Source organism: Crotalus tigris, unplaced genomic scaffold, assembly GCF_016545835.1.
Source record: "Crotalus tigris isolate CLP2741 ecotype Arizona unplaced genomic scaffold, ASM1654583v1 scf7180000017601.7605149639:7615979, whole genome shotgun sequence".
Classification (NCBI taxonomy): domain Eukaryota; kingdom Metazoa; phylum Chordata; class Lepidosauria; order Squamata; family Viperidae; genus Crotalus; species Crotalus tigris.
The window spans coordinates 4,243,344-4,267,830 of NW_024096505.1; the positions used below are offsets into that span (position 1 = coordinate 4,243,344).

A 24,487-nucleotide genomic window follows, 5' to 3' on the forward strand; every position below is an offset into this window, starting at 1 on the left:
AAAATGGTATAGAGTTTCCTGCCTGAGCAGGGGGTTGGACTAGATGACCTCCAAGGTCCCTTCCAACTTGATGATGATGATGATGATGATGATGATGATGATGATGATGACCAGTTGCCTCTTGAAAAAGAACCTCTGGGACACCATGACCTGGATGACTGAGAGTCATTACAGAGCTTGAGATATTTTTTATAAATGAAAATTTTCATTTGCAAAATACTCTTTTCCTTCTTTTTCATTTAAATATATTTTTAAAATCAAAATGGGACATGACACAAATGAATTTCAGGAAGTATTTGAAGGCATCTTATTGGGCAGACAGAAGGATAGTCCAGTAGTTAAAGCACTGTATGTCTTGGGTTCTGATGATCTTCCTGACTGCTACTCCAAATAGACTTTGTCCACTCAAGATATATGTGCAGAAAATGCTGAAAGGGCCCCCCCTCCTTGGTTAATTGGTTGAGTGGTTGGTTGATTTAGCCTAGTTGAAATGACACAAAAAGAGAGGAATGAACAAATAAAGAATTTATCCAAATTTCAATACAGCTAAAAACTGAACGAGAAAGTTATAAGCTTTTAATATCATCTTCCATCAGTAAAATAAAAGACATTAAAAGCCACATTACTGGCAAGATTGTTCTTCATTAATTTAGCATCAAGTTAATGTTTTGCATAAAACTTATTTCCTAGCTGAAAAAGGCAGTGTTCAAGTATTATTAATTATTACTAGCTAAGATGCTGACTAATATGAAGTTCATTCTCTTGAATAACTTATAGCCACTTAACAATAGCAATATCATTTAGGCTTATATACCGTTTCACAGTGCTTTACAGCCCTTTCTAAGCAGTTTACAAAGTCAGCATATTGCCCCCAACAATCTGGGTTCTCATTTTACCAGTCTTGGAAGGATGGAAGGCTGAATCAACCTTTGGCCGGTAAGAATCGAACTGCTGGCCGTCAGCAGAATTAACCTGCAATATTGCTTTCTAACCACTGCGTCACCATGGTTCTATAAGAGCACCACTATGCCAATGTATCTAGGAACAGCTCCTTTAGCAACCTAAGGGTTCCTTGCTCCTCTTAATTTTTAACTCTGTCTGTCTGTCTGTCTGTCTGTCTATCATCGATCATCTGTCCATTTATTTTTTAAAAAGAAAATTTGAACTGTTGGCAAAGCCTCCTATATTATATTTATTAAAATACAGGATATTAAAATATTATCAGATTATAGAATATTGGGAGATAAGTAACTTCATTTGTTTTTTGTACGTAATTTATGAATTTGTGTCCTTTGAACTTAACTTTATTTGGTACCATTGTGAATTTGAATAACTGTTCATTCCTGTTTACCATAATATTTCCTCTCATTCATGTTATCCTTGTTATATATAAGGCTTATTTATTTGTAAAATTTTGTAAGGGATACATTATTTGAATCTTTTGTTTCCCCACTCTGCCAGCTGCTTTTTTTTAACCATAGAAATTTACAGAAGAAGTTCATCTAGAATTGAGAGTTATCTTTTGAATGACAGCATTAACAACCTTCCAATTTAAAGTACCCTCTATCCTATTATTTTATCAGATCAGCTTTACAACGTGACCTTGTTTTCTTTTATTTTCTTTAATTATTAGGTCCAAGCAAGCTAAAGTAAAGGCTAAATTGCTGTTATATAACTATTTGCCTACTACCAGATTTGTTTTCTTTCTGGTACCAGATAATTTTTATTCTCCAAGACTTACAAATAAAAATGATAGAAGTGAAATTTCTTATTTTTTATTGCTACTTTCAGTTTTAGATATGTTTGCCTATGCCTATATATGCAAATATTAATTTACCATATTTTTAATGTAGTGTCTTGCTTTGTTAACTGGAAGTTTATATTGAAAAAAATATATACTGTGTGTACTGTGAATAAAATAATGCAGCATTGAACAGGTCTTTAAAACCCAATTTGTGCTATCCTTCAAGAAATTAAGACTTGGGTTTTTGCTTACTCCTACTTAAAAATCTAATAGAAATGTATTATCTTCCTTAATCAGAGGATGCAGTTAATACAAAGTTCTTGCTCTACAATTAGAAGCAATTTGTCTCTTTTAAAATCATTCTTTGATCTAGATTAATCTCTCAATTAATTTGCAAGAAAAAAATTACCCAGTGGTAATCACTTATGTTTGTAATAATGTGGCAGTCTCATGAAGAACGCTAAAACCGTGCTGATCAAGGCTGCTAGTAGAAATGGAAAACAGCAACCTACTTACTGGGATTGTTGAAAAGGACAAATGGACATTCTCTGGGTGTAAGGGGTTCACACAATATATTTAGCCCGATCAGAGAAAGACCTCTACATATATATTTCCACAACATTTTATGTTTGGCTAATGTTAATATCAGTGGGTCTTAATGGGTTATATAAACCAAGTTCATTTGGGTAATTTGTGATTTATTCTGTTCTGTAACTGCAGAAAATTAGATAGATCAGTAAGAAGCTCAAACATAGTATATGACTACAACTTTGAAGACAGAAAGAAAAAATATATATGATCTGCCTCACTGAGTTTAGAAATTCATATAACTCTTCATATCAAAAAAGCTTGCTGACTTTTATTCTAGAAGTTTCCTTGCTTTCAAGTTATTTTTAATAATTTCAATACAAATAAGTAAGTAAATAGGCAAGCAGATAGACAAAATATAAAGCAGTGAAGGGAGTTATATGATATAAACAGAGGATTTTTAATTCTTCACCAAGCAATATTCTAAAATTGGGTGAAGTATATCAAGAACTATCTATCAATTTCTGTTTTAATCTTCTTATGCTTTAATCACTGACCAGCCCATAAAAAGGCATGTATCTTACCCTGTAACAGAGAATATTTTCAGGAGTTTTTAGTGAGGGATTTTGTCTAAAGTTTTGATCAACACTGAACATTTATGATAGGGTAGGTTAGTTCAAGATAATACTATCAAAATTTGTCACCGTGAAGTCACTACTCAGGAGTTTGAATGATCCAACAAATGGCATTATAAAACTTGGGACATTCCTCAGCGATCAATTTCAAAACCTAGTTTTTCATCCCCTGTCCAAGATTCAATTACAAGCATTAATTCTGGTCTCAAAGAGACATGTATTGTCATGGAAGAGTTTGTGCTCAAATAGTTCTATTACGGTAAAGGTTCAGTTATGCACTCAAGTGCTAAACAACTGCTTGAGTTAGCTTTCTGCTCTTTGCATTGTTACATTGAAAGAAAATTCAGCTAAACTTCTAACTTTACTCAATCTCAGCTATGCAGGGTTTTTTAAGGCAAGCCGAAAACAAATTCTAAAGATTCTCCCAGGGCACTTTCTCGAAGTTGGCCGTACAAGATGATTCCTAGGCTATTGCCCAAAAACTATTCTTAAGCCAACACTTGAGACCTTTCTACTCTGGGAAATGTTTGCTTGAGTGGAAAGAACTTTGGTTAGCAAGGTAGTATAGCTGGAACATGGGGACCATTCCATAGAAAATCCAGTGTAGGATAGGGATTGTTTTTGCCAACTGATTTGCTTTCATTTTACTATCCCTGGTCCAGATTTCCATTCTTATCTATTAGGAATGTGTGTGCTTGTGTATAAAGAAAACAAGAAATCACATCCTGCCTCATTAATTTTAGACAGCAAAAGACAAAAGTACAGCTCTTAGCTTAGCCCTAACATAAATTTATATTTCTCTGGTTTATATTTTTTTCCTCTTCAAATTAAGATCTCACTTGCCCCCACTGCAGTGTGTCAGCATTACATACTAAACAAAGTTTCTTACAACCTGTCCATTCCACAATGTTCTAAATAACCATTTATTTTAATAATACGATATGCACTAAGTCACAACCAGTCTGCAAGCAATTAAATACTGCTGTTTCAGAAATTAGGCCAATTCTCTAGTTTCTCCAGAGAAAAGCCCAAAACTGAACATATATTATATGAGAAAGAAAGTCCTATGCATACCAAAGTATGCAAAAGCATGTTGTATAATAACTTAGAAAACAGTAGGTTGTTTTCTCTGCAGTGCTTATCTGACACCTTTGTACAACCTATACTGAATCCACAATTCTTTTTTAATAGTATAGTGTCCTATTTGGGGGGGGGGGGTTATAGCCAGGGTGCTGAGTGATCAAACCAACTAAATATTAAATCTTTTAAGTGTTTAGTTTATAGTATTATATACACAACAATATGAGCTGCCAATTCTTTAGCTCAGGGGTGTCAAACTCAATTTCACTGAGGGCCGCATCAGCATTGTGATTGTCCTTGGGGGGCCAGGTAGGTGTGGCCAGTGTGAGGGCAGCCTACTGGGTGGGCATGGCTGGAATGGGTGTGGCCTACTGGGTGGACATGGCCAGCTCTACATCGTTCGCATCAAGGGTGCCTGTGGGGGCCTGGACAGGAGTGGGACAGATCTGAGGGTCTCTGGCAGAAGGGGTTGGGACCAGGGCAAGCACCAAGGCATGGTCCACTGGAAGAGCCTGCCGAAACCCCTCCTCCGGAGCCCATCAGGCCAGATATGTGAAATAGGCGAGGGCCGTTTGCTGGCCACTTCCAGGCAATAGTGCATTTCTTCATTCCTCACAAAGGGTGACACCTCCCCAACATGCACCCAGGGGGGTGGGGCTAATGCGGCAGGTGCTGGTTCCTCGCTGTTTCCAGACAGCCTTGTGGAGCTAAGATTGAATGTGTTTCAGCATAGATGGCCACTACAAAATTGTACATTGGCTCCTGGTTGGCCTGGGCCAGGGCCATTCCCTCACTGTTTCCAGGATGGCTTCATGGGCCACATGAAACCATATCGCAGGCCACATTCGGCCCCCGGGCTTTCTGTTTGACATGTCTGCTTTAGTTGGTGTTGGCTTTCATATTCCTTTAGCTGGTGTTGGCTTTCATATTCACTGAGTTCTTCACAAGAACTAAAGATGTCCTAAGGCAGACATGTCAAACTCGCGATGTCACATGATGTTGCGCAACATATCGGGACTGTTTTGCCATTGCTGGCAATGGGGTGGGCGCGGCTTCCGCATGACACGTCCAGCCTGCAGGCTGGCAGTTTGACACCCCTGTCCTAAGGTGTCAGCATAGTATACCCAGAGTGTGGCCTTTTGTAATTGATAGATAGAAATCAGTACATTGGCAAGCATTTCCAAATGCCATCCAAGATTCTTTGGTATGACATCCGATGTGCCAATAACCACTGGGACAACCACAGCTGATTTATTAATCTTTCAGTTTCAGTTTTCAGATCTGGATACTTTGTGATCTTTTCCAATCCTTTGTTTTCTATTCCACTATCCCATGGTATGGCCACATTAATTATCCACACTTTCTTCTTTTCAACCCCAGTTAAATCTGTGTGTGTGTTATGCACCAAGACATTATTACTTTGTATTCAGAAATCCCCTAAATAGTTTAACCTGCTCATATTTTGACTATTTATTCAACTTTATGTTACCACCAATTTTTCATTATTGGCACACAATAATTTTTACAGATGTAAAAATTGAATTATTATGTTGATTGTGTTATGCTGTTGTTTACAATACATTTGTGCAGTCTGAGTGTATGACAAATTGTTGATGATTTTTTAAATTCTGGCCATGATTACGTTATTTTGAATAGCTTGCTCTTCAATTTCTTTTATAAATGTTCCCATTGTAATCCTTTGCCAGGTTTTGTCTATATTCACTATCCCCTCAGTCTTTTGTAGAAACTGACTATGTAATGCTTTTCCTTGCCAGCATTCTATTCTTGTTTTTATTACATTATTTTGATATTCATGTTTTGTTTCCTTCACATTTAATATGTCCCATTTTTTAACTTGCAACAATGCTTTTTTTGTGCTGTCTTTTATGTAATCAGATAATGCATGCTTTTGATCTTTGACAGGTTCTGTGACTTGAAGTAAATTCTGCTTCTATTTCTGCAGGGCAGGTATAATCTATCAATTTCACTATGGGGATGTAATGCATAGTCATCAGTTTTCTTGTTTTTTAGTTCAAACTGCCCAGTTCAAAAGAGAAAGATATCTTCCTGAATAGGTACCCTAGCACTTAGTTTCCAGGAAATATAGAACTAGAAAAATATACATTTCCAAGATAAACCAATAGAAATAAACTTATTTTAACATTGTGTTTAAAATGTTTCAAAATGGTGTTCAAAAAGCCACATTAATAACCTCCAAAATGTTTATCAGGAGACATTAATTACATTTGATATTGACCAAAGGAATCAAAGTCCTTCTCTGGCCACATCAATGAGCTAAGTATGTCATCCCTGACTTACTGTCTATTGGATAAACTTCCATCATTCCTCAGCCATAGGTTATGTTGGCTACATGTTGGAAAAGCCCATACCCATCTGGAGCATTCCATGTTGGAAAATCCTGACCTAGAAGAACTGAAGCAACTATTCAAACTCCAGTGTAGTTATGGGATTCACATGGGAGCAGGCCAGAGACAGTAGCTAGACCTGGCTGATGCTAGAGATAAATGTGGAATCCCTTGAGTTTAAACCTGAAAGAATATTAAATTGGGATTACATTCCAAAGTGGTGAAGTATTTAGTACATAAATACCACAATAAATCCATTTCAGGATTAAAATGTTTAGCAAAGGGAAGGTTGACAAATGCCAATCATTTACTAATTCAATTATCTATGAGATAAACATGTATATACTTCTGTCATGACAGAAATGTCAATGAAGATTAGTAGTTCCAGTGAAAAAACAGAGAAAGCCACATATTATTGAAGACTTTTTCCCCTTATCAACAACTAAATATCTCTTGAGTTCAGTTATTTAATAGCATCAATAGTGTGCCACAGAAACCTTCATAGCTTGAATGAAACTCCCTCAATTTCCCCAACTATTTTTAAACGTGTTCAACAGGCCAAAAAAAAAATCGATAGCCTTCAATTCAGATATGTTTACATTCTTCCATTCTAATTGTTTTAAGGATTTGTTAGTGTTAGCATGCCATTGAAGAACTACTGCTCTCCCCATTGCTAGTTCTCCAGCATCATTTAACCTCCACACATGGGAAAAATTAGCACTACCTGAGAATTGCTGATGTTCAACTAGTTTACAAAGTACAATGTGTATGGGAACAAGCATATGGATTCTATCATGCCATTTTGCACACTGGGTCTCCAAAAGGAAACAACTTGTACCCTACTGACAAGCAAAGTCAGTGGGGAAGCCAGATTCATTTAACAACTGCACAACTGTCTTAACAATTGCAGTGATTCACTAAACAACCGGTCTTTCTGCCTTATATCCCTTTTTAGTTTAATCCTGATGTAGTTTATCTTGAACTTTGATATTGGAGAACATAAAAATATTTGGTATAACATTATAACTGTTATACCAAATAGAGGTAGTCCTCGACTTACGACCCCAATTGAGCCCAAAATTTCTGTTGTTAAGTGAGACATTTGTTAAGCGATTCCCCCCCCCATTTTACAACTTTTCTTGGTCCGGTTGTTAAGTGAATCACTGCAATTGTTAAGACAGTTGTGCAGTTGTTAAATGAATCTGGCTTCCCCACTGACTTTGCTTGTCAGTAGGTTGCAAAAGGTGATCACATGGCCTCAGGACGCTGCAACCGTCATAAATATGAACCTGTTGCCAAGTGTCCAAATTTTGATCACATGACCTCAGGGACACTACAACTATCATAAGTATGTAAAAGTGATAAATCACTTTTTTCAATGCTATTGTAACTTTGAATGGTCACTAAACGGACTGTTGTAAATTAAGGACTACCTATATCAAAAAGAGTTGTTTATTTAAATCCAAATCCCAGTTTTTGGCTTTTTTAGTATTTTTTTTTCTGCAAGCAGTTTTCTTCTGTCCATGATTAAGGGTGTATGTAACAGAGATGGAAGAGCCCTTCACTGTTTTGTCTTATTCATCAAAACACAAAGCTGGTTACCAATGGTTGCTGTACTGCTGCACTGCAACCATCTGCAATTTAGCACTGCAGCAAATAAACACAAATCTCTCATCTACTCTAGAATGTGTATCAGAGAACTGCAGACTGAAAGGAAACTGACTGCTGTTGTCATTTAAAGAAAAGCTTTCCAAGCCATAAAAGTAAAATTCTGATAGATTAGGCATATTTCACTTACGAGATCTCTAGGAGAGGGCAGATTTTAGTTTGTGCTCATTTTCATGTGCTCATTTATAAGTTTGTTCCATTTCATTTTCATATTAAAGGATCAATGAAAGATACATTGATCCTTTAATATGAAAATATTAAAGATATTAAATATATACTATGCACAGTAAATAGACAAACTGTGCACACAATATGGAGATAAAACATTTCTGAATACAATTTACCCCAAATTACATATTTTAAAAGATAAGTAAATATATTTTTGAGCAAAAATCAAGGAAGTGTAAAATCCATCAGCTAATTAGTGTCCGGCATGCACATTATCCTGGAAGTTGCAAATCACCTCCATTCACATCACATAGAATTATAAAAGACTAATTAGTCAAGTATCCCTAGTGAGAGAAAACACATTTAATTTACTCTTTTTCTCCCTTACAAGCATGCTGTAAAAGCCCTAAAGAAATCCATACAATATTTACAGAATAAGCTGCTACATTGCTAGTTTTCTGCTAGAAGGTGCTATAGTACACCAAGTCATATAAGAAGTCACATTTTGCAGCTGGTAATACCATAATTATTTTGCAAATAAAATCCTCCTTGAATGTACCATTGAATATGGTTCGTAACAGAATTTGCACTAATGGAGCAACAATGCTGCTGCTTCAACATTGCCATGCGCAGCCTCAGTCTTGTGCTCTTCATTTCCAACACTCTCTGCCAACTTCCCACAAGTCAGTAGGGAAGCCTGCAGGAACTGTGAACTCGAGTGTGATTGCTGATGCTCCCTGCCAGCTTCCCACAATCAAATGCACCCTTGTGATCTTCCCATGCCATATGCCTGTATGCTCTCCCTTTGGGGACATGCCAGGAGGTGACCTGGGATGCGGTTTTCTTGACACTCTATAGCTCTTTTTGTTCCCCCTTCCCCAAGCAAAGTGGCAGGTAGTTCCACATATTAGCCAAGGAAAAGGAGGAGTAATTTTGACATGCCCTGCCAGCTTCCCAAAATGGGGAAGTCGCTGGCAAATTGGAAATTACTCCTGCTCCTACTTCCTTTTTGCCAGCCTAGAGTCATTCTGCTTCTCTATTTAATTAAGGAAATATCTCTCAATGGTCACAAGTTGTTTATTTTTAACCATAATTCTTCATTTCAGGGAGATAACTTGTCCATTTTCCACTGCTGAAAGAGATGTATTTTTTTAAAAGTATTTTATTAATTTTCTATTAATTCATTAGTGCTTAACAAACGTGTGGTCTGAGTTGATTTTTTGCTTAATAATATGTTAAGTTTTTACTCTCTATCTCATTTCTTTTTTAAATATGTTTTATTAATTTTTTAACATAATCACCTTAATATTCGGCAAACAGTGTGTTGTCTGGGTTTACATTTAAGAAACATTCACTAACAGTTGATTTCTATAAGTTATAATCCACATAATAACTTTACCTGATTTCCTCTTTTTCCCATAATGTTCTCTTTTACCAACCTTAAGTTAATACCATTCTTGTTATTTTAGTGAATGACGATTGAATATAAACGCTTTCTAGTATTTCTACAGATAATAATCACATCAATATAATATTCCTTTTCTATCTAGTCATGCTGATTGTCTCATCATAGATCCTGTTTACAGTTCCTGTTTACATTTGTTTTTCTCACAATGTTCAAAACAATCTTACTGGTTAAGATTTTCTCAAAGTTAATTACAATTAAATATTTAAGTCTATTTTTTTATGTAAGCCAACCCAATACTTTTACTTTTCTTAAAGAATAAATAAGACTAAAAGAAGAATAAGAATAAAAAAGAATAAAAAGATAGTCTGCTACTTAAAATCCATATTTCCTATAAGCTAATACATATTTATTTCCAAAAAAAATCATTCTTTTTTACCATAATTAAAAATATATTTAATCTTTAAATAGTCCATTTAATAAATCTAGTCATCTAGTCTTTTAACTCTTATTCAAAACCTTTTTTTAATCCATTGTAATTTTCTTAAAGTCAATCATCTTTAAATATCTAACACATTTCCTTTATATAAGCCATTCCAACTCTCTTATGTTACTCATATCAAAAAATAAAATAAAAAGAAAGAGGAAAAAGAAAGTACTAGGTTACTTGAGGGGCTCTTCCCTCTTAAAATCAAATTCATATCCATTTTTTTTCTATTTCTTTAACCATATTCAAACAGGTGTTTCTTTTTAAAATATACTCTCTGATAGGCCTCATTGTCTATTTTCTTAATTTTCATTTTAGCCTTTTTCTTTTGCCCAGTATCTTCCTTAATCAATATGTTCTGCTGAATCAAAGAATCTTTCCATATTCTTGTAGGTGTTACTGTAGATATAAAAGGTAAGTCAAGTACAATATCTTTGTGAGAGGCATTTGCCCATTCATTTTTGTTGAAAATCTTTTTCTTTCTTTTTCTCTCTACTTCTCTTATCGTTTTTTGTCTCTCCAGTTCTAGTGTTTTTCCTGGCATTTCTGCAGTCCATTTTGTCCAATCTTTTTTCTTATTCTCAAATTTGTTTTGTTGTGTTAAAGTATAAGTTGTCTTTTCCAAATCCAGTATTTCTTGTAATTTTTTTCACTTGGGTTAAAGCATACTTCTTTGTTTTGTTAGGTTCCATCTTTAAGTCTCTATCCTTACATTTGTATTCAGTTGTCTGTTTTATCTGTTCCTTTTCTGTTGTTGTTTCCTGGGATTTTTTTTTTGTTGTTGTAAAGTTAAATTGGAGATGAATTGCTTTATATTTTCACATTAAAGCATTAGAAATCATGTGAGGGACATCTAATAATTTTAAGTATATTTATTGAACAAGAATGTTTGCCAATAAATGCAAATGATTTAATTAATTGAATAAATCAATTTCAACCCTTGACACAAACAGAGATGGTTCCAGAGACTAGTCAGAAACTGCAAATAGTTGAGATTACCCACCTTTTCTTCTATTGCAGGAAACCTCTATGATAAACCAGCCAACAAGTTTTTAAAATAACTATGTACCCTTTTTCCTGATAATAGTCTTTTCCCAGCTGATCTCAAGGCAAATCAATGTTTAATTATCCTAGACACTGTCTCTCTGGTTTATTCAAATTTACACGTCATCAGTGAAAAATTGAAGTCATTTTATGCTTATTAAGACTGCCTCAAAAGGATCCTTATTAGACAGAAGACAGAAGAACTTGTTCAAATCCCCTCTGAAAACAAACCCAATCACTCCTATCAAGGAAAAGATTCAGGGTGTTCCACATCACTATTTTGCATCACTTCAAGTTTGGCTCAGATGGTCAGTTTCATGTTGCCATCTGTTCTAGAATCTGCATTGATTTATTTCTGACACTTATTCAGTATATTACAATCTGGTATTTAAAAGAGCACTTGTATTATGGCTTCCAAATGGCAGTTGCCACTTCATCATTATAGTAGCCATTCTTGTCAAACAGAGTGAGCAACAGATGCATATCAGTTATGGTTTGACTTTTTATCAAAAGCATGTCTTTGGGAGAAACTTCACTGCAATGAAGCAAAGCATCATATCATGGAAGAAAACCAGTTATCCATAAACCCCTAGTAGGGTCACTGCAGTTTAATAGATCTTGTGTATGGTTCATATTCTTACTGATGGGAACTCTTAATTTACCTCACCTTCTGGATCATAGAGTAAGCCAGCTATTAGCCTACTTCCACTCTTATATAATAATAGTCTAGCGTGCAGTTTCTGGAATGTTTCTTTGTACATATATTGTTTAAACACATCATCCACTTCAAACTCTGAATTCATCCACTACGGCACGGATGTCAAACTCGGCACGTCATATGATGTGTCGTGACATAACATAGTGCGACTTTTTTTGCATTGCCAGACCTGGGTGGGCACGGCCTCCATATGATGCAACTGGCCTGTGGGCCGGCAGTTTGACACCCCTGCACTACAGCATCATGAAAAACTGCAAGTGAGTCTTTAGAGCAGTGGTTCTCAACCTGTGGGTCAGGACTCCATTTGGGGTTGAATGACCATTTCACGGGGGTCACCAAACAACGCAGTCCGCCATTTTTTCCCCCTTTTCCTTAGTTGTGCTGTTCCCTTTTATTCTATTGGCTTTTGAAAACCAATAGAATAGACTCTCTTGAATAGAGTCTAATTCTATTGGCTTTCAAAAGCCAATAGGAATTGTCCAGGCTGTCTCTGCCCTGCTGAGCCTGCCAAAAGTCCCATTCTGCAAACGATGCTGCACCAGTTGAGTAGTCCTCGACTTACAACCGGTTGAGTAGTCCTCGACTTACGACCAGTTGGGGGTCGCGGCATTAAAAAGGTTGAGAACCACTGCTTTACAGGATTTTAACACTTCCATTGACATTTTTTACAATTGACCTTTCCTCACATACAGTAGCTTCCCTGCACAGCAACTTCTGTTTGCCACTAATAACATCAAGATTGGTCACTTGTGAAGAAAACTCAAATAAGTATTTGACTATTAAAATTCAAACTAACCACTTGATGATAGTATTTAGCGTGATAAGTGTAACATAACTAGTGGTACTGTATACCATTATTGTTCAGCTACATATGGGTATAATTAACAATATAGTGGTAGATAGAGACAAAGTCAGATCAGATCATAAAAGCTGCAAACCCACAGAAATGGGTCATCTAACCTCCCAACCCCATACCCGAAATTGAAATCCAGATCTTCAGGGACTTACAAAATGGTAGTAGAGTCCTAAATCTTAGGAGTATGATGTTCCAGAGTGAGGCATTCACCTTGTTTTTATGACTCATCATTTCTCTATCTGCTGCCTCTGCGCTGCTGCATTTTGAAGTCTGAGCAAATATTTTTATGAACTGAATTAAGGTAACAATGGGATCATCTGACTTTTCTGTAATTCAGCTATATGAACCACAAAACTCTCTTCTGGAAAAAAAAGTGATAACAATGTGAAATATATAAATAAATTATGAAGGCTCTGGAATAAAAAGGATAGAAAATAATAAATGGCAAATAATCAAATGTAGCAATATTGTGTCAATAGATCACACACGTTAGAAGCCAATAAGTATTCATGTAGCTTACTTCAGTGGAAATTGTCTGAAATTTCAATATGAATGAGACAGAGAGTTTGATTGCTCAATACTAGGTCAACCATGAAATCAGTTTCAGCTAATAGAAATTTAACAGTCAGCTGATAAATTAATGGCTTGCCAGATGTTGCTTGCAGAATTTAAACATGGAGCTATATATTTATGAACAGCAGATAACCACAGTAAATATATGGAAGAAACCAAGATATACTGAATGTTATTCTGTTGAGAATGCACCATCTGCTCCATTTTCATAGTCTTGTGTTCTGCCATATATTTTAGCATCTGTATTAGCCTCAGAGCTTTTAACTCCTGTATTATTAAGAGATGAGATTATCAGTCAATGAAAAGTACATTTTACATTCTGTGATGTACAGAACTATTTTAATTTATTCTTTTAGCATTTTATTTATAAATTTAATTACAATTTAAGATACTTACGTATCAAATAATTGTTTTAGTTCTTATTAGGGTGTCTGGCAAAAAAATAAGACAAAGCTCTTGTTCTTTTAACAGTTATGTAGAAGAACACATTTCTGCAAACAGATGGCAACTTCATATTTCATAATCTGTCAGTGATTTTATTGATACTATTGGAAGATTCAATGTCTGAATTACCTTTTTAAAAAAAAATTAAGAAAAATTTAAGAAAAATTTCCTATCACATAGAAAGTACTGTACCAAACAATATTGGGCTTTCTTTCAATGGACAAAAACAATATGTCAGAATTATGAATCAGGATCCTGTAGCCCAGGGGTGTCAAAAAAGTCACAATATATCACAACACATCACATGACATTGCAAGTTTGACACCCTTGCTGTAGCCTAATCAAACTATTCCAGGAAGTCTACTTTTTCTAGCATATAACTTAGTTCAGCATTTGTCTAAAAAGAAATTTTAAAAAAATCAAATACATGATATAGACTTGTTTTTGTTTTTTAATTTGGGAAAACATTTATATATCTTTGGCTTGGGTCAGTAGGTTTTTCTTAAAATATAACATACGTTTTTCTACATTGTTCTCGCTGAACAAAAATATATACTTTTTAAAAATATATATAATTAATCCTTTCTATATAGAATTTATAAAGCTGTAGAGGTTTTGAATTATCACAGTCCTGCTGTGAATTGGATGTGTTTTAAGAGATATACTTTGAAAAGATCATGAATTAGTATAAAATTAAAACGATGCTAAAATATACTGGGTCAGCCAGTTCTCCCATATCGTAAGAATGTATGTGAAAAATGTCATCCAATCCAGCAAAAAGTGAAGTATTTTTAGAAAAGCTAAATCATGCTGATTTGTCTACCCACTTGCAATATATGCAGTATATGTATATATCAAGGTTTAAATAATACTATATTCTTATTGAAGAATATCTTCATTCTACTATAATCCTGAACCTCACTCTAAAAGCCTTCAAAGCTTTTATTCTATTAATAATAATAATAATAGAAAAAAGGAGGGCTATGCAACATTGCAACTCCTTTAAGGGAAACACCTCTGTTCCCAGCTATGGAAGGCAGCTTTAAGATCCTCTTATGCAGTGTTTCCCAACCTTGGCAGCTTTAACCTGAGTGGATTCCTTGCTGGCTGGGGAATTCTGGGAGTTGAAGTCCATTCATTTTAAAGCTGCCAAGATTGGGAAATACTACTTTAATGATTTGCAAACAGGTATAATTTTTTTTAGAGTAGGTATTTGTTGCTAAAATTACAATGGGGGAGGTTTAGACCTCTTTTTTTTGTCTACTGTAGTTCAAATGATATCTCCAATGACACTGCAAACACTATTCATTATAATGTGTCGTTGTTTTTTCACTTTTATTAGAGGAGTTTGAATGTTATTCATTTGTTTGTACCAGTTTATTCTGATACTATGGACAATATACTTGGTGCAAAACCATGTCAATGTTATTCCAATCTTGATGGTAAAATCGACTTAATAGCAACGTACGTTGGAACTATAACATATGGAGGATGCAAGGTTGCTTCCCTGTGTTTAACAGCATCTCCTTTGGTATCTGACAGAGCACAATGATGCCTATCTCAACAGTCATTCAAGTTAAACAAGGTGGCTTGCATTGCTGGGAGATTTCAAACATTATTGGGAATACAACTCTTTCAGTTTTAGATAATGACATAAGCACTATACTAGATCAGATGAACAATCCAGCTGTTTCTCCCTGACCAAGCAGATGCTATGAGAAAACCCACAAGAGGATGTGTGCCCAATCACCTAACTAGTAACAAATCATCATACTTTCCTTCAAAGGTTATTGTTTAAATATATTTACATAAATGGCTATCTTCATTTCACGTGCCAGGCAAATCCCTTTAATTATTCACAAAATTACACAGTTACTTATCTTCAGGAACTTCCTTTAATATTTCCTGGATTTCCTGGGTGGGGGATAATGGAGGAAGAACAATCTCACACTGCAATTGCCTCTTTACCTGATACAATTTTAGAAAAAATAATGTCTCAGTTACCTTCTCACAAACATTCTAATTTTTCTAGTTTGGCAAGCTGATGATCATTTGGCAAGAGATTTTCTAGCTTTGTGGTATCCTCTTTGAAATACATTTTTTTTTATTAGGAAACGAAGAGATTGAAAAAAATGCTCTCGGAAAAAGGAAGAGTTACATGCTGTGGTCATGAATTCCTATGCACAAAAGCTTCCCTTTTAAAAGGCCTTTGAGATAGGAGGCAGGTGAATTTTGCCTTCTGCCTGAATTACTTCCCGGCACATGAGCTCTGGAACGTGAGCAGCCCACTTGCATATTTAAAGGGTCCTAAGGGAGGGAGCATGATCTAAGTGCACACCTTGGTTGTTGCACTATGTTGTTATGCAGCTGGGGGTTTGGTTGAATAACCTCTCTGATTGCTTTCCAAGTCAGTGATTCTTGACTTTGCAATTTCTGTGAATGGCTTTTCTTGGAATTGAAAATATGCTGGCAACATTCTCAGTAGAGAGATTAGCTGATAGCTTTTTGTAGTTGGCTGAAGAACTAACCAATGACTGCTCAGGATAACAGCATGCCTTCTGTTTCCCTGTCGTGGTTAGAGATTCTACGGGTGTGAATGTGTATGCAAACAGCAGGAAATATAGAGTTCTAGAGTTGTGAAACTGCTAGCTTTTCTCCTAGAAATATGATTTGCAGATGCTGGTTTGGATATCTGCTGGGATGTTCAACACTCAATTTACATTCCTTACAATAATATAATATAAATATCAATTTATAATAGAAAGAAGGAACTCATGTTCTATCATACTTTTCAATGTGCAGAAAATATAGCAAAATACATATACAACACAATAGCAACCTGGTTACACACCAAGAAAAATGGTATTTGCAGCTGTGCAGCTCAGTCGTTCTTTTAAAACCAATGGGCAACATTGTCCCTTGCTGGCTACTTTGCTGGGGATTGATAACTGGCCCCTGTGGAGACAGAAAACTGGAAATCATTACAGAAAACCATTGTTTTATTTGAATGCAAAAACCTACACTCCAAAAAGACCAGATCATTAGTCTATTAAATAGGATTCCCATCCCCCACTGTTTTGTGTGCACAGCTGTCAATGCTGCAAATACTGTATATTCTTGCTTTGACAATATGCAAAACTGTTTGGCATTTATTGGGTTAATACTTAGCTTAGACTGGGCGGGGGAAAAAGCCCGGGAAAGAAAGAGGAAGTAAACTTTTGACCTTCTCACTAATTGGATAATGTGACCTGTGACTGCATGAGAAGGGAGGGGTTGAGCAAGGAAAGCTTGATGCCAGCGACCGGAAGTTCAGATTCTGGCATCAATTAGTCCAACATGGTGACCGGCAAAATTTGTAGCTCTGCAAATAAAGACTTTAGGAAACATGCCTGAAAGTTCTTTGAAGTGCTTCATTAGTCGGAACTTGTGACAACAGCTTTACTAGATTAGAACACTTATTGATCAAATCCCTGTAAATACATATACAGCTGTGTACACACAAGCACACACACACACATACACACACACACACGTCTTCATCACAGAAACAGAGTTTGGAGCATGAAACATCAGAGAAAAAGCCCTGTGCTTTATTATTCTATACACCACTATTTCTCAACCTTGGAAATTTTAAAATGTGGATTTCAATTCCCAAAATTCTCCAATCTGCCATGTGGCTGAGAAATTCTGAGAATTGACGTCCACATTTCTTAAAGTTCCCACAATTGGCAAACACTGCTATAACAGAATATTCAATGACTGAAGATGGTTTTGGTTAGCAAAGCATTATAATGAATAAAATTGAGCAATGTTTACTCATTCTCTTAAATTAGATTAAATGGGAAATGAGAATCCCATGGTTTTCACTGTGCAGCTAGTTCACTGTTAATTTTAGTGAGAAACTCATTGGCAAGTTATGCAGCATTCTTGGGTTTGGGTATGCTTTTTTTAGGACAATTATAATATAAAATAATTATAGGTTAAATATTTAAGCATAGCTGTTATGTAAAAGTGGATTTCACACAAACTGATGGACAAACCTCTGTACATCTAAAATTATGGTTAAAACTATTATAAAGTATACCCACTATTAGGTAATAAAGTTGGCATGTACCTAAAAAAAACACCAACTAGTTCCAATTATTAACTGGCTAAACAAAAACTTCAAATGAATAAGTAAAATATATAGGGACAGCTTCTTCTAAAGTAAATACATAAACTACTAAAAGGTGAAGCCATAATAGTTTCCTTGGCAATCAACTGATGTAAATTTCATGGATGAATTATGTATGTATTTAATATATAATCCTATATTATTATGTAAATCTAAAGAAATAATAATAATATATTGACTATAGTCAGTCGGATTGATTGCTTGAAATGAGAAGCTTAGAAATAGGGCTCTCTGATTGGTTTAATTCAGCTGAATGGTAGATTTACAACAGCCCAAATCCTGTAAGAATAACTTAAGAAGATAGATAATTAAATTTGAAGCATAAGTAGCATTATCCTCACTTTCGACTATAGAAATACTATCTCAAAGATGAAGCAAATTTATCATTTGTAAATTGTTTATCCTGTGTTAAAAGAGAGTTAAAGTGCATTATATTTGTTTATCTACATAGTTGGTTAATGTTAGTTAGATTATGATTATTATATTTGTTACCCTGTATTCAGCTCTGGGAAGTGGGGTAGGGGGGTAGGGGGGTAGGGGGGGTGGGTTTGGGTATATTTTGTAATTTTTGTAAAACTTTTTAATAAAAAAAAAAGATGAAGCAAATTTATTTTTGATTGTTCTAGGGAATCAACCAAACAATGGGTTTAATCTGAGAAAAGGAGATTTTCACTAAATATTAGGAAAACTTCCTGATGGTATATTCTCTTCTACAATGGAATAAATGTGGTACTGGGCTGATCTACAGGAAAAGAAGAACATGAGGAACCACATAAACCCTAGTGTTATTGTTAAAATATGTTTGCACTAGAAAATATATGTAGCATGCATATATTTATGTTCTGTGCTAAGGATTGCTTAGGTTAATTTTGTTAGTTTAATATGCAATAGAAAGCTGCAGTACAATACAGTAGTTAAAGTGTTATTTTAGAACGGGGTCTTCAAACTTGACCTTTTTATGACTTGTGGACTTCAATTCCCAGAATTCCTCAGCCAGCATGCCTGGCTGAGGAATTCTGGGAGTTGAAGTCCACAAGTCATAAAAGGGCCAAGTTTGAAGACCCCTGTTTTAGAAGTAGAGAGATCCAGGTTCTAGTCTATAGTTAGCCACAAAGTTTCACTATATGACTTCAGGTTAGTTACTCTCTTCTCTTTCCCAGATGACCCTATACTGTATTACTGAATTGAAGTGGGGGGAGTAAGAGGAAGGACTGTAGTGTATACCACCTTGAGGTCCCAGCGGAAAGATGGGATATAAATTTCACAAAGAATAGTTAAGACTGATTATCTTAACATAAATCTGGAGTGATACTACATAACTGAAATGTAGTAAATGATTTCTATAAATTATACAATTACCATTTTAGGATTATTACATTGTTTTCCCCTTAATATTTTATAATCTTGAGACAAGAGGATGTTTCCTTGTTTTCATATTTTATTACGCAATATGGAGTAATCCCAGTTGTGTCACCAAATATGATTTACATAGAACTATTTGCTTCATATAACTGCCCCAGCTGAATGTTCCCTCATGAAATACTCTGGTGTTGATTGATGCTATCCAAATCATTGCATACTGAGGTTTTACATCACCTACTTGAGTGAAACATCTGTTGCCAAACAGGTTTATGTATAACAGTTGAAAAAAAATCTGAGAGCAACTTATAGCATATCATTTTGGAAGAATGAGAAAGTCTGTTTATGCAGAAACAGAAGCAAGATTAACCATAGCATTACAATATACAGTTACAAAAGAATAACAGCATTCAAGCATCTGTCAGTTCAGTATCCCACACACAGAAACAAAGCTTTCCAAGGCTACTAAGTTTGCCTGAGGTAACGCTGTTCATCTCAGTGAAGCTCTCAGAATCACATCAGAGATCTCCTCCAGCAACTCCACTAGCTCATGGAAAGAAGGCCACAGAAGCAACTCAACAGCAGCTTTGTTTCATTCTTTAAAAAGGGGAAAATAGAGTGTGCCTCGCACAAGACACCTTTGAAGAGTGCTTCACCTGAGATATCATTAAAACGTGCCTTCCAAACTTGGATAGTTCTAACAGAAACATCAACATTCTGTCCTGACAATAATTTGCTGCAAAATACACATTAGAGTTACTTCTTTCTTCACAAAAATTGCTTAGGTGATGAATCATGATTGCCTTACAAAATCATCATCATTATCATCTCAAAATCTCAAAAGTTGATTGAGAATGCCCCTAACTACTCAGCACACTATTGAGTTACCCAGAATTGTTGGATATCAACACCCATGATTATTCAGCTTAGGACTATGAAATTTGTGGAGTGAGGAAAACACAGCCCATATGCATATTTTTCCTTCTTCCAGAGCTAGAATTTTTGAATAGGTGTGACTGTGTGAATGCGCATAAGGAAAATACTTATGAAGAAAGTGACAATATCCATATGCTGTATATACTCATGAATAACCAAGACTTTAGGTACCAAAATGCACCCCAAAATTGTGTTTGGTTTAGCCAAGGATGGGCTTATCCACTGTATATGTCAATATCTTTTAAAGCACCTACGGTATACATCCCATATATATTTGTGGATAAGCCTATTCATGGATAATCTGACCTGAATTTTTTTATCAAAATACCAGGAAAAGGGGATAATTCATGTTTTATTCACAGATGAGCCAATTGGGAATACTAAAACATGTGATTTTTTTTTCTAGGATTGGCTTATTCATGGATGGCACATTTTCATAGTATTTTGGTTAAAAATTCAAGGTTTGGCTTATCTCTGATGATACATGTATGTAGTTAATCCTTTTTCTTGATTTTTCTGGAAAAAAACCATCCAGAATCAGAAATAAAAGAACAGAGACTAACATATCAATATTGATTTATAATATGAAATAAAGCATTCACAGAAGGCCTTTGCTAGTTGATGGTCATCTTGATCGAAACTATTGCTTGAATTTCTGCTAGGAGATTCATTCGTAGTTTTGTTCTTTGTTTTAGGTTACTATGGATGATTTTACTGTAGATATTTTACTATTTAATATTGGAATTACAGGTAGTCTTCAACTTACAGCCATTCGTTTAGTGAACATTCAAAGTTACAATGGACTGAAAAAAGTGATTTATGAATGTTTAGTTTTTTTGGAATTATCATTGCAGCACCCCCGTGGTCACATGATCAAAATTTGGAAGCTTGGCAACTGGTTCATATTTATAACAGTTGCACTGTCCTGATCACCTTTTATATCCTCTGACAAGCAAAGTCAATGGAGAGATTCACTTAACAACCCTATTACTAACTTATCAACTGCAGTGATTCACTTAACAACTGTGGCCAAAAAAATGGGGCAAAACTCACTTAACAAATGTCTTGCTTAGCAATAGAAAGTCTGGGCTCCATTGTGGTCGTATGTTGAGGACTACCTGTACTAAGAATATTAGTATTTAATATTTACAATGGATTGGTTTGTTTTATATATGTCATGGCTATTATAAGAGTTCATCAAATATGGTAGCATAGAAATGCAATAAATATTTGTTTAAATCATCAGCTTATAGTTTGCTTCTAAACATTCTAGTAGTAAAGTGCTTCCAATCTTTGCTTCTGTTCTTCTGAAACCTTTACATCCATAAAACTTGTTACAATCATTTATACAGTTGCTATTCCAAAAAGAGCAACGTGATGTGGTGCTTAGAAATCATATTGATAGCATTTGATTAATTACCATTTATAAAGCTAATCCATTTCAAAATTCCTGAGAGATTTGGGGAGGACAGTTCTATATGTCACCTAGACTCCCACTTAAGAAAATTTGCATATAACTGCAACTTAAACAGTTTTTATGAATATTAAATTAACTTACTTATACAAAATAAAAGTAAGAGTTTATTTCAAATAATACAGATTAACATCTGTTCCTTGGTAACAAATAGTAACTTTCAGTAATTTTCTAGTGGTGTTCAAAAATATTTCACATGCTTCATGTAACTGATCTTGCAAATTTTATTTGCATTGTCACCATCCCTATTTATTTTCTTTCTCTCTTTTTTTTAATAATAGCTAATGTGCTTGAAGGAGACTCAATGGAGCAGGACGTGGAAAGCCCTGTTACAATTCATCCACCCAAGTTGCCCAAACAGGCCAGAGAAGATCTGCCAAAGCATTTAAGCAAAGAGAGTGCCAAAAGAAAAATCCAGAGGTATGTTAGGAAAGATGGAAAATGCAACGTCCACCATGGAAACGTGAGAGAGACTTATCGCTATCTGACTGATATCTTCACTACCTTGGTCGACCTCAAGTGGAGATTCAACCTTTTCATATTTGTCTTGGTTTATACTGTGACTTGGTTATTCTTTGGATTCATCTGGTGGCTAATTGCTTACATCCGAGGCGATATGGAGCACATAGGAGATAAGAAATGGACACCGTGTGTTAGTAACCTCAATGGATTTGTCTCAGCCTTTTTATTCTCTATAGAGACAGAAACTACAATCGGGTATGGTTATCGGGTTATCACAGACAAATGTCCTGAAGGAATTATCCTGCTTTTAGTTCAGTCTGTTTTAGGGTCTATTGTGAATGCTTTCATGGTTGGCTGCATGTTTGTAAAAATATCACAGCCCAAGAAGAGAGCGGAAACTCTGGTGTTTTCTACCAATGCTGTAATTTCTATGCGGGATGGAAAGCTATGTTTGATGTTTCGAGTTGGGGATCTTAGAAATTCACACATTGTGGAAGCATCAATACGAGCCAAGCTGATCAAATCGAAACAGACAAAAGAGGGGGAATTTATACCTCTCAATCAAACAGATATCAATGTAGGTTATTATACTGGGGATGATCGACTGTTTTTGGTTTCACCACTGATCATCAGCCATGAAATAAACCAACAGAGTCCTTTCTGGGAGATTTCCAAAGCCCAGTTGCCCAAAGAGGAATTAGAAATAGTTGTGATCCTAGAAGGAATGGTGGAAGCGACAGGTAACAATTTTTATTCTCATATTCTACATAAATTAACTTTTTTAAAGAAATATTGTATTGTAAAAAAGTTAAAATGTAAAACACTTGAAATTTATTTACAAGCACACACCTGAAGTCTAAGTATCTAAAATTGTCTAACATATATCAGTCTGATGGTGCAAAAGATGAATGGAATAAAATGGAACAGAACAGAGACGGTGCTGTGACATTCTCAAATGGGGTAATGAGGCAGATATTCTTTATGGTTATAGTTTTCCTATTATTGTTGAATGTAATTCTCCTATCACTGTTACATGGGACAAAAAAAAATGAGCTTCCCCAGTATCAGCACATTTTAGAAACCTTGTGTTATTATATTTACTGATCTTATTCCTACCATGAAGAAGAGATCAGATACATTTACTAGTAGAATACGGCCCAAAAAAGATTTAATTGCCAACTCAAGACTGGACTTAATTGCCTGGAGACTAAAACATACAAAGAACGGCTACGAGACTTGGGTTTGGCTAGTCTAAAGAAAAGAAGAAATAGGGGAGACATGATAGCAATGTTCCAGTATCTGAGGGGCTGCCATAAGGCAGAGGGAACCAGATTGTTCACCAAAGCACCAGAGAGAAGGATGAGAAACAACGGTTGGAAACTGATCAAAGAGAGAAGCAACCTGGAATTAAGGAGAAATTTCCTGACAGTGAGGACAATCAACCAATGGAACAGCTTACCCCCAGAAATCGTGGGTGCTCCATCACTGGAGATTTTTAAAAAGAGACTAGACATTCACCTGTCTGAGATGGTATATGTTCTCCTGCTTGAGCAGGGGGCTGGACTAGAAGACCTCCAAAGTACCTTCCAGCTCTATTCTATTCTATTTGACAGAAATGATATCATTGCTTTTAGTTTAATGTCTTCTCAAAGAAGTTTCACATTTTCAGAAATTTTCCAGGCTTAATCAGCTTCTAATTTTTCTCTACCATAGTAAGCCCATGTAATCTTGAACTCTAGCTCCCAGATTCAGTCCCTGCTATGTGAAAAGTGAAACATTTCAGACAGTTTTACTTTGATTCCTTCATGAAGTGTTTGAAAACTATTGCCAATTGAATTATACCAATTGATAGCAGCTGCTAATTAGTACACAGGTCTACATAGACCAATGATCTGATTTAATAGAAGACAAATTTTATATACATATTGCTGTGTAAGTCATTCTTGCACAGATATGATCTATATTTGTGTCATACCATTATCTCATCTGTATGGGTTGATGTTTGGAGGTAGAGCCAGAAAACAGATTGTCCTATTCTATCTGCTGGTCTCAACTTAAGGAAATCATCTAAAAGATGGCCCTGATGGTCTGTTCTCCTCTGATGCACTAATCACACAAATCAGCGGAACAAAATGCTAGTGAGATAACAATATTGTTAAACTAAAAAATATGATGTAACCATAACAATATTTTTTTGAGATTCACATCTGTCATGCTTAGGAAGAAGTGAATTGACTTCAGTCTCAAAGAAATTCAGCTGAGCTGGTAATGGAATCTATGGACTGTGTCAGAGAAATGCCTATAACAGTAAACTAGAAATGAATAAAGTGAGAGCCACATGATTGAGAGCTGTCAGTCTAGACATG

General features: G+C 35.4%; 1 protein-coding gene across 4 annotated transcripts in view; it reads left to right on the forward strand.

Annotated features, from left to right (window-relative positions):
• The window catches only part of KCNJ6 (potassium inwardly rectifying channel subfamily J member 6), a 118,498-nt gene that overhangs the window by 73,154 nt on the left and 20,857 nt on the right, over positions 1–24,487 (forward strand). For all 4 annotated transcript variants that reach the window (XM_039369837.1, XM_039369854.1, XM_039369845.1 and 1 more), the window contains one exon: positions 21,941–22,861. In XM_039369837.1, coding sequence (XP_039225771.1) covers positions 21,941–22,861 — 921 coding nt within the window. The remainder of the gene's footprint in view (positions 1–21,940; positions 22,862–24,487) is intronic.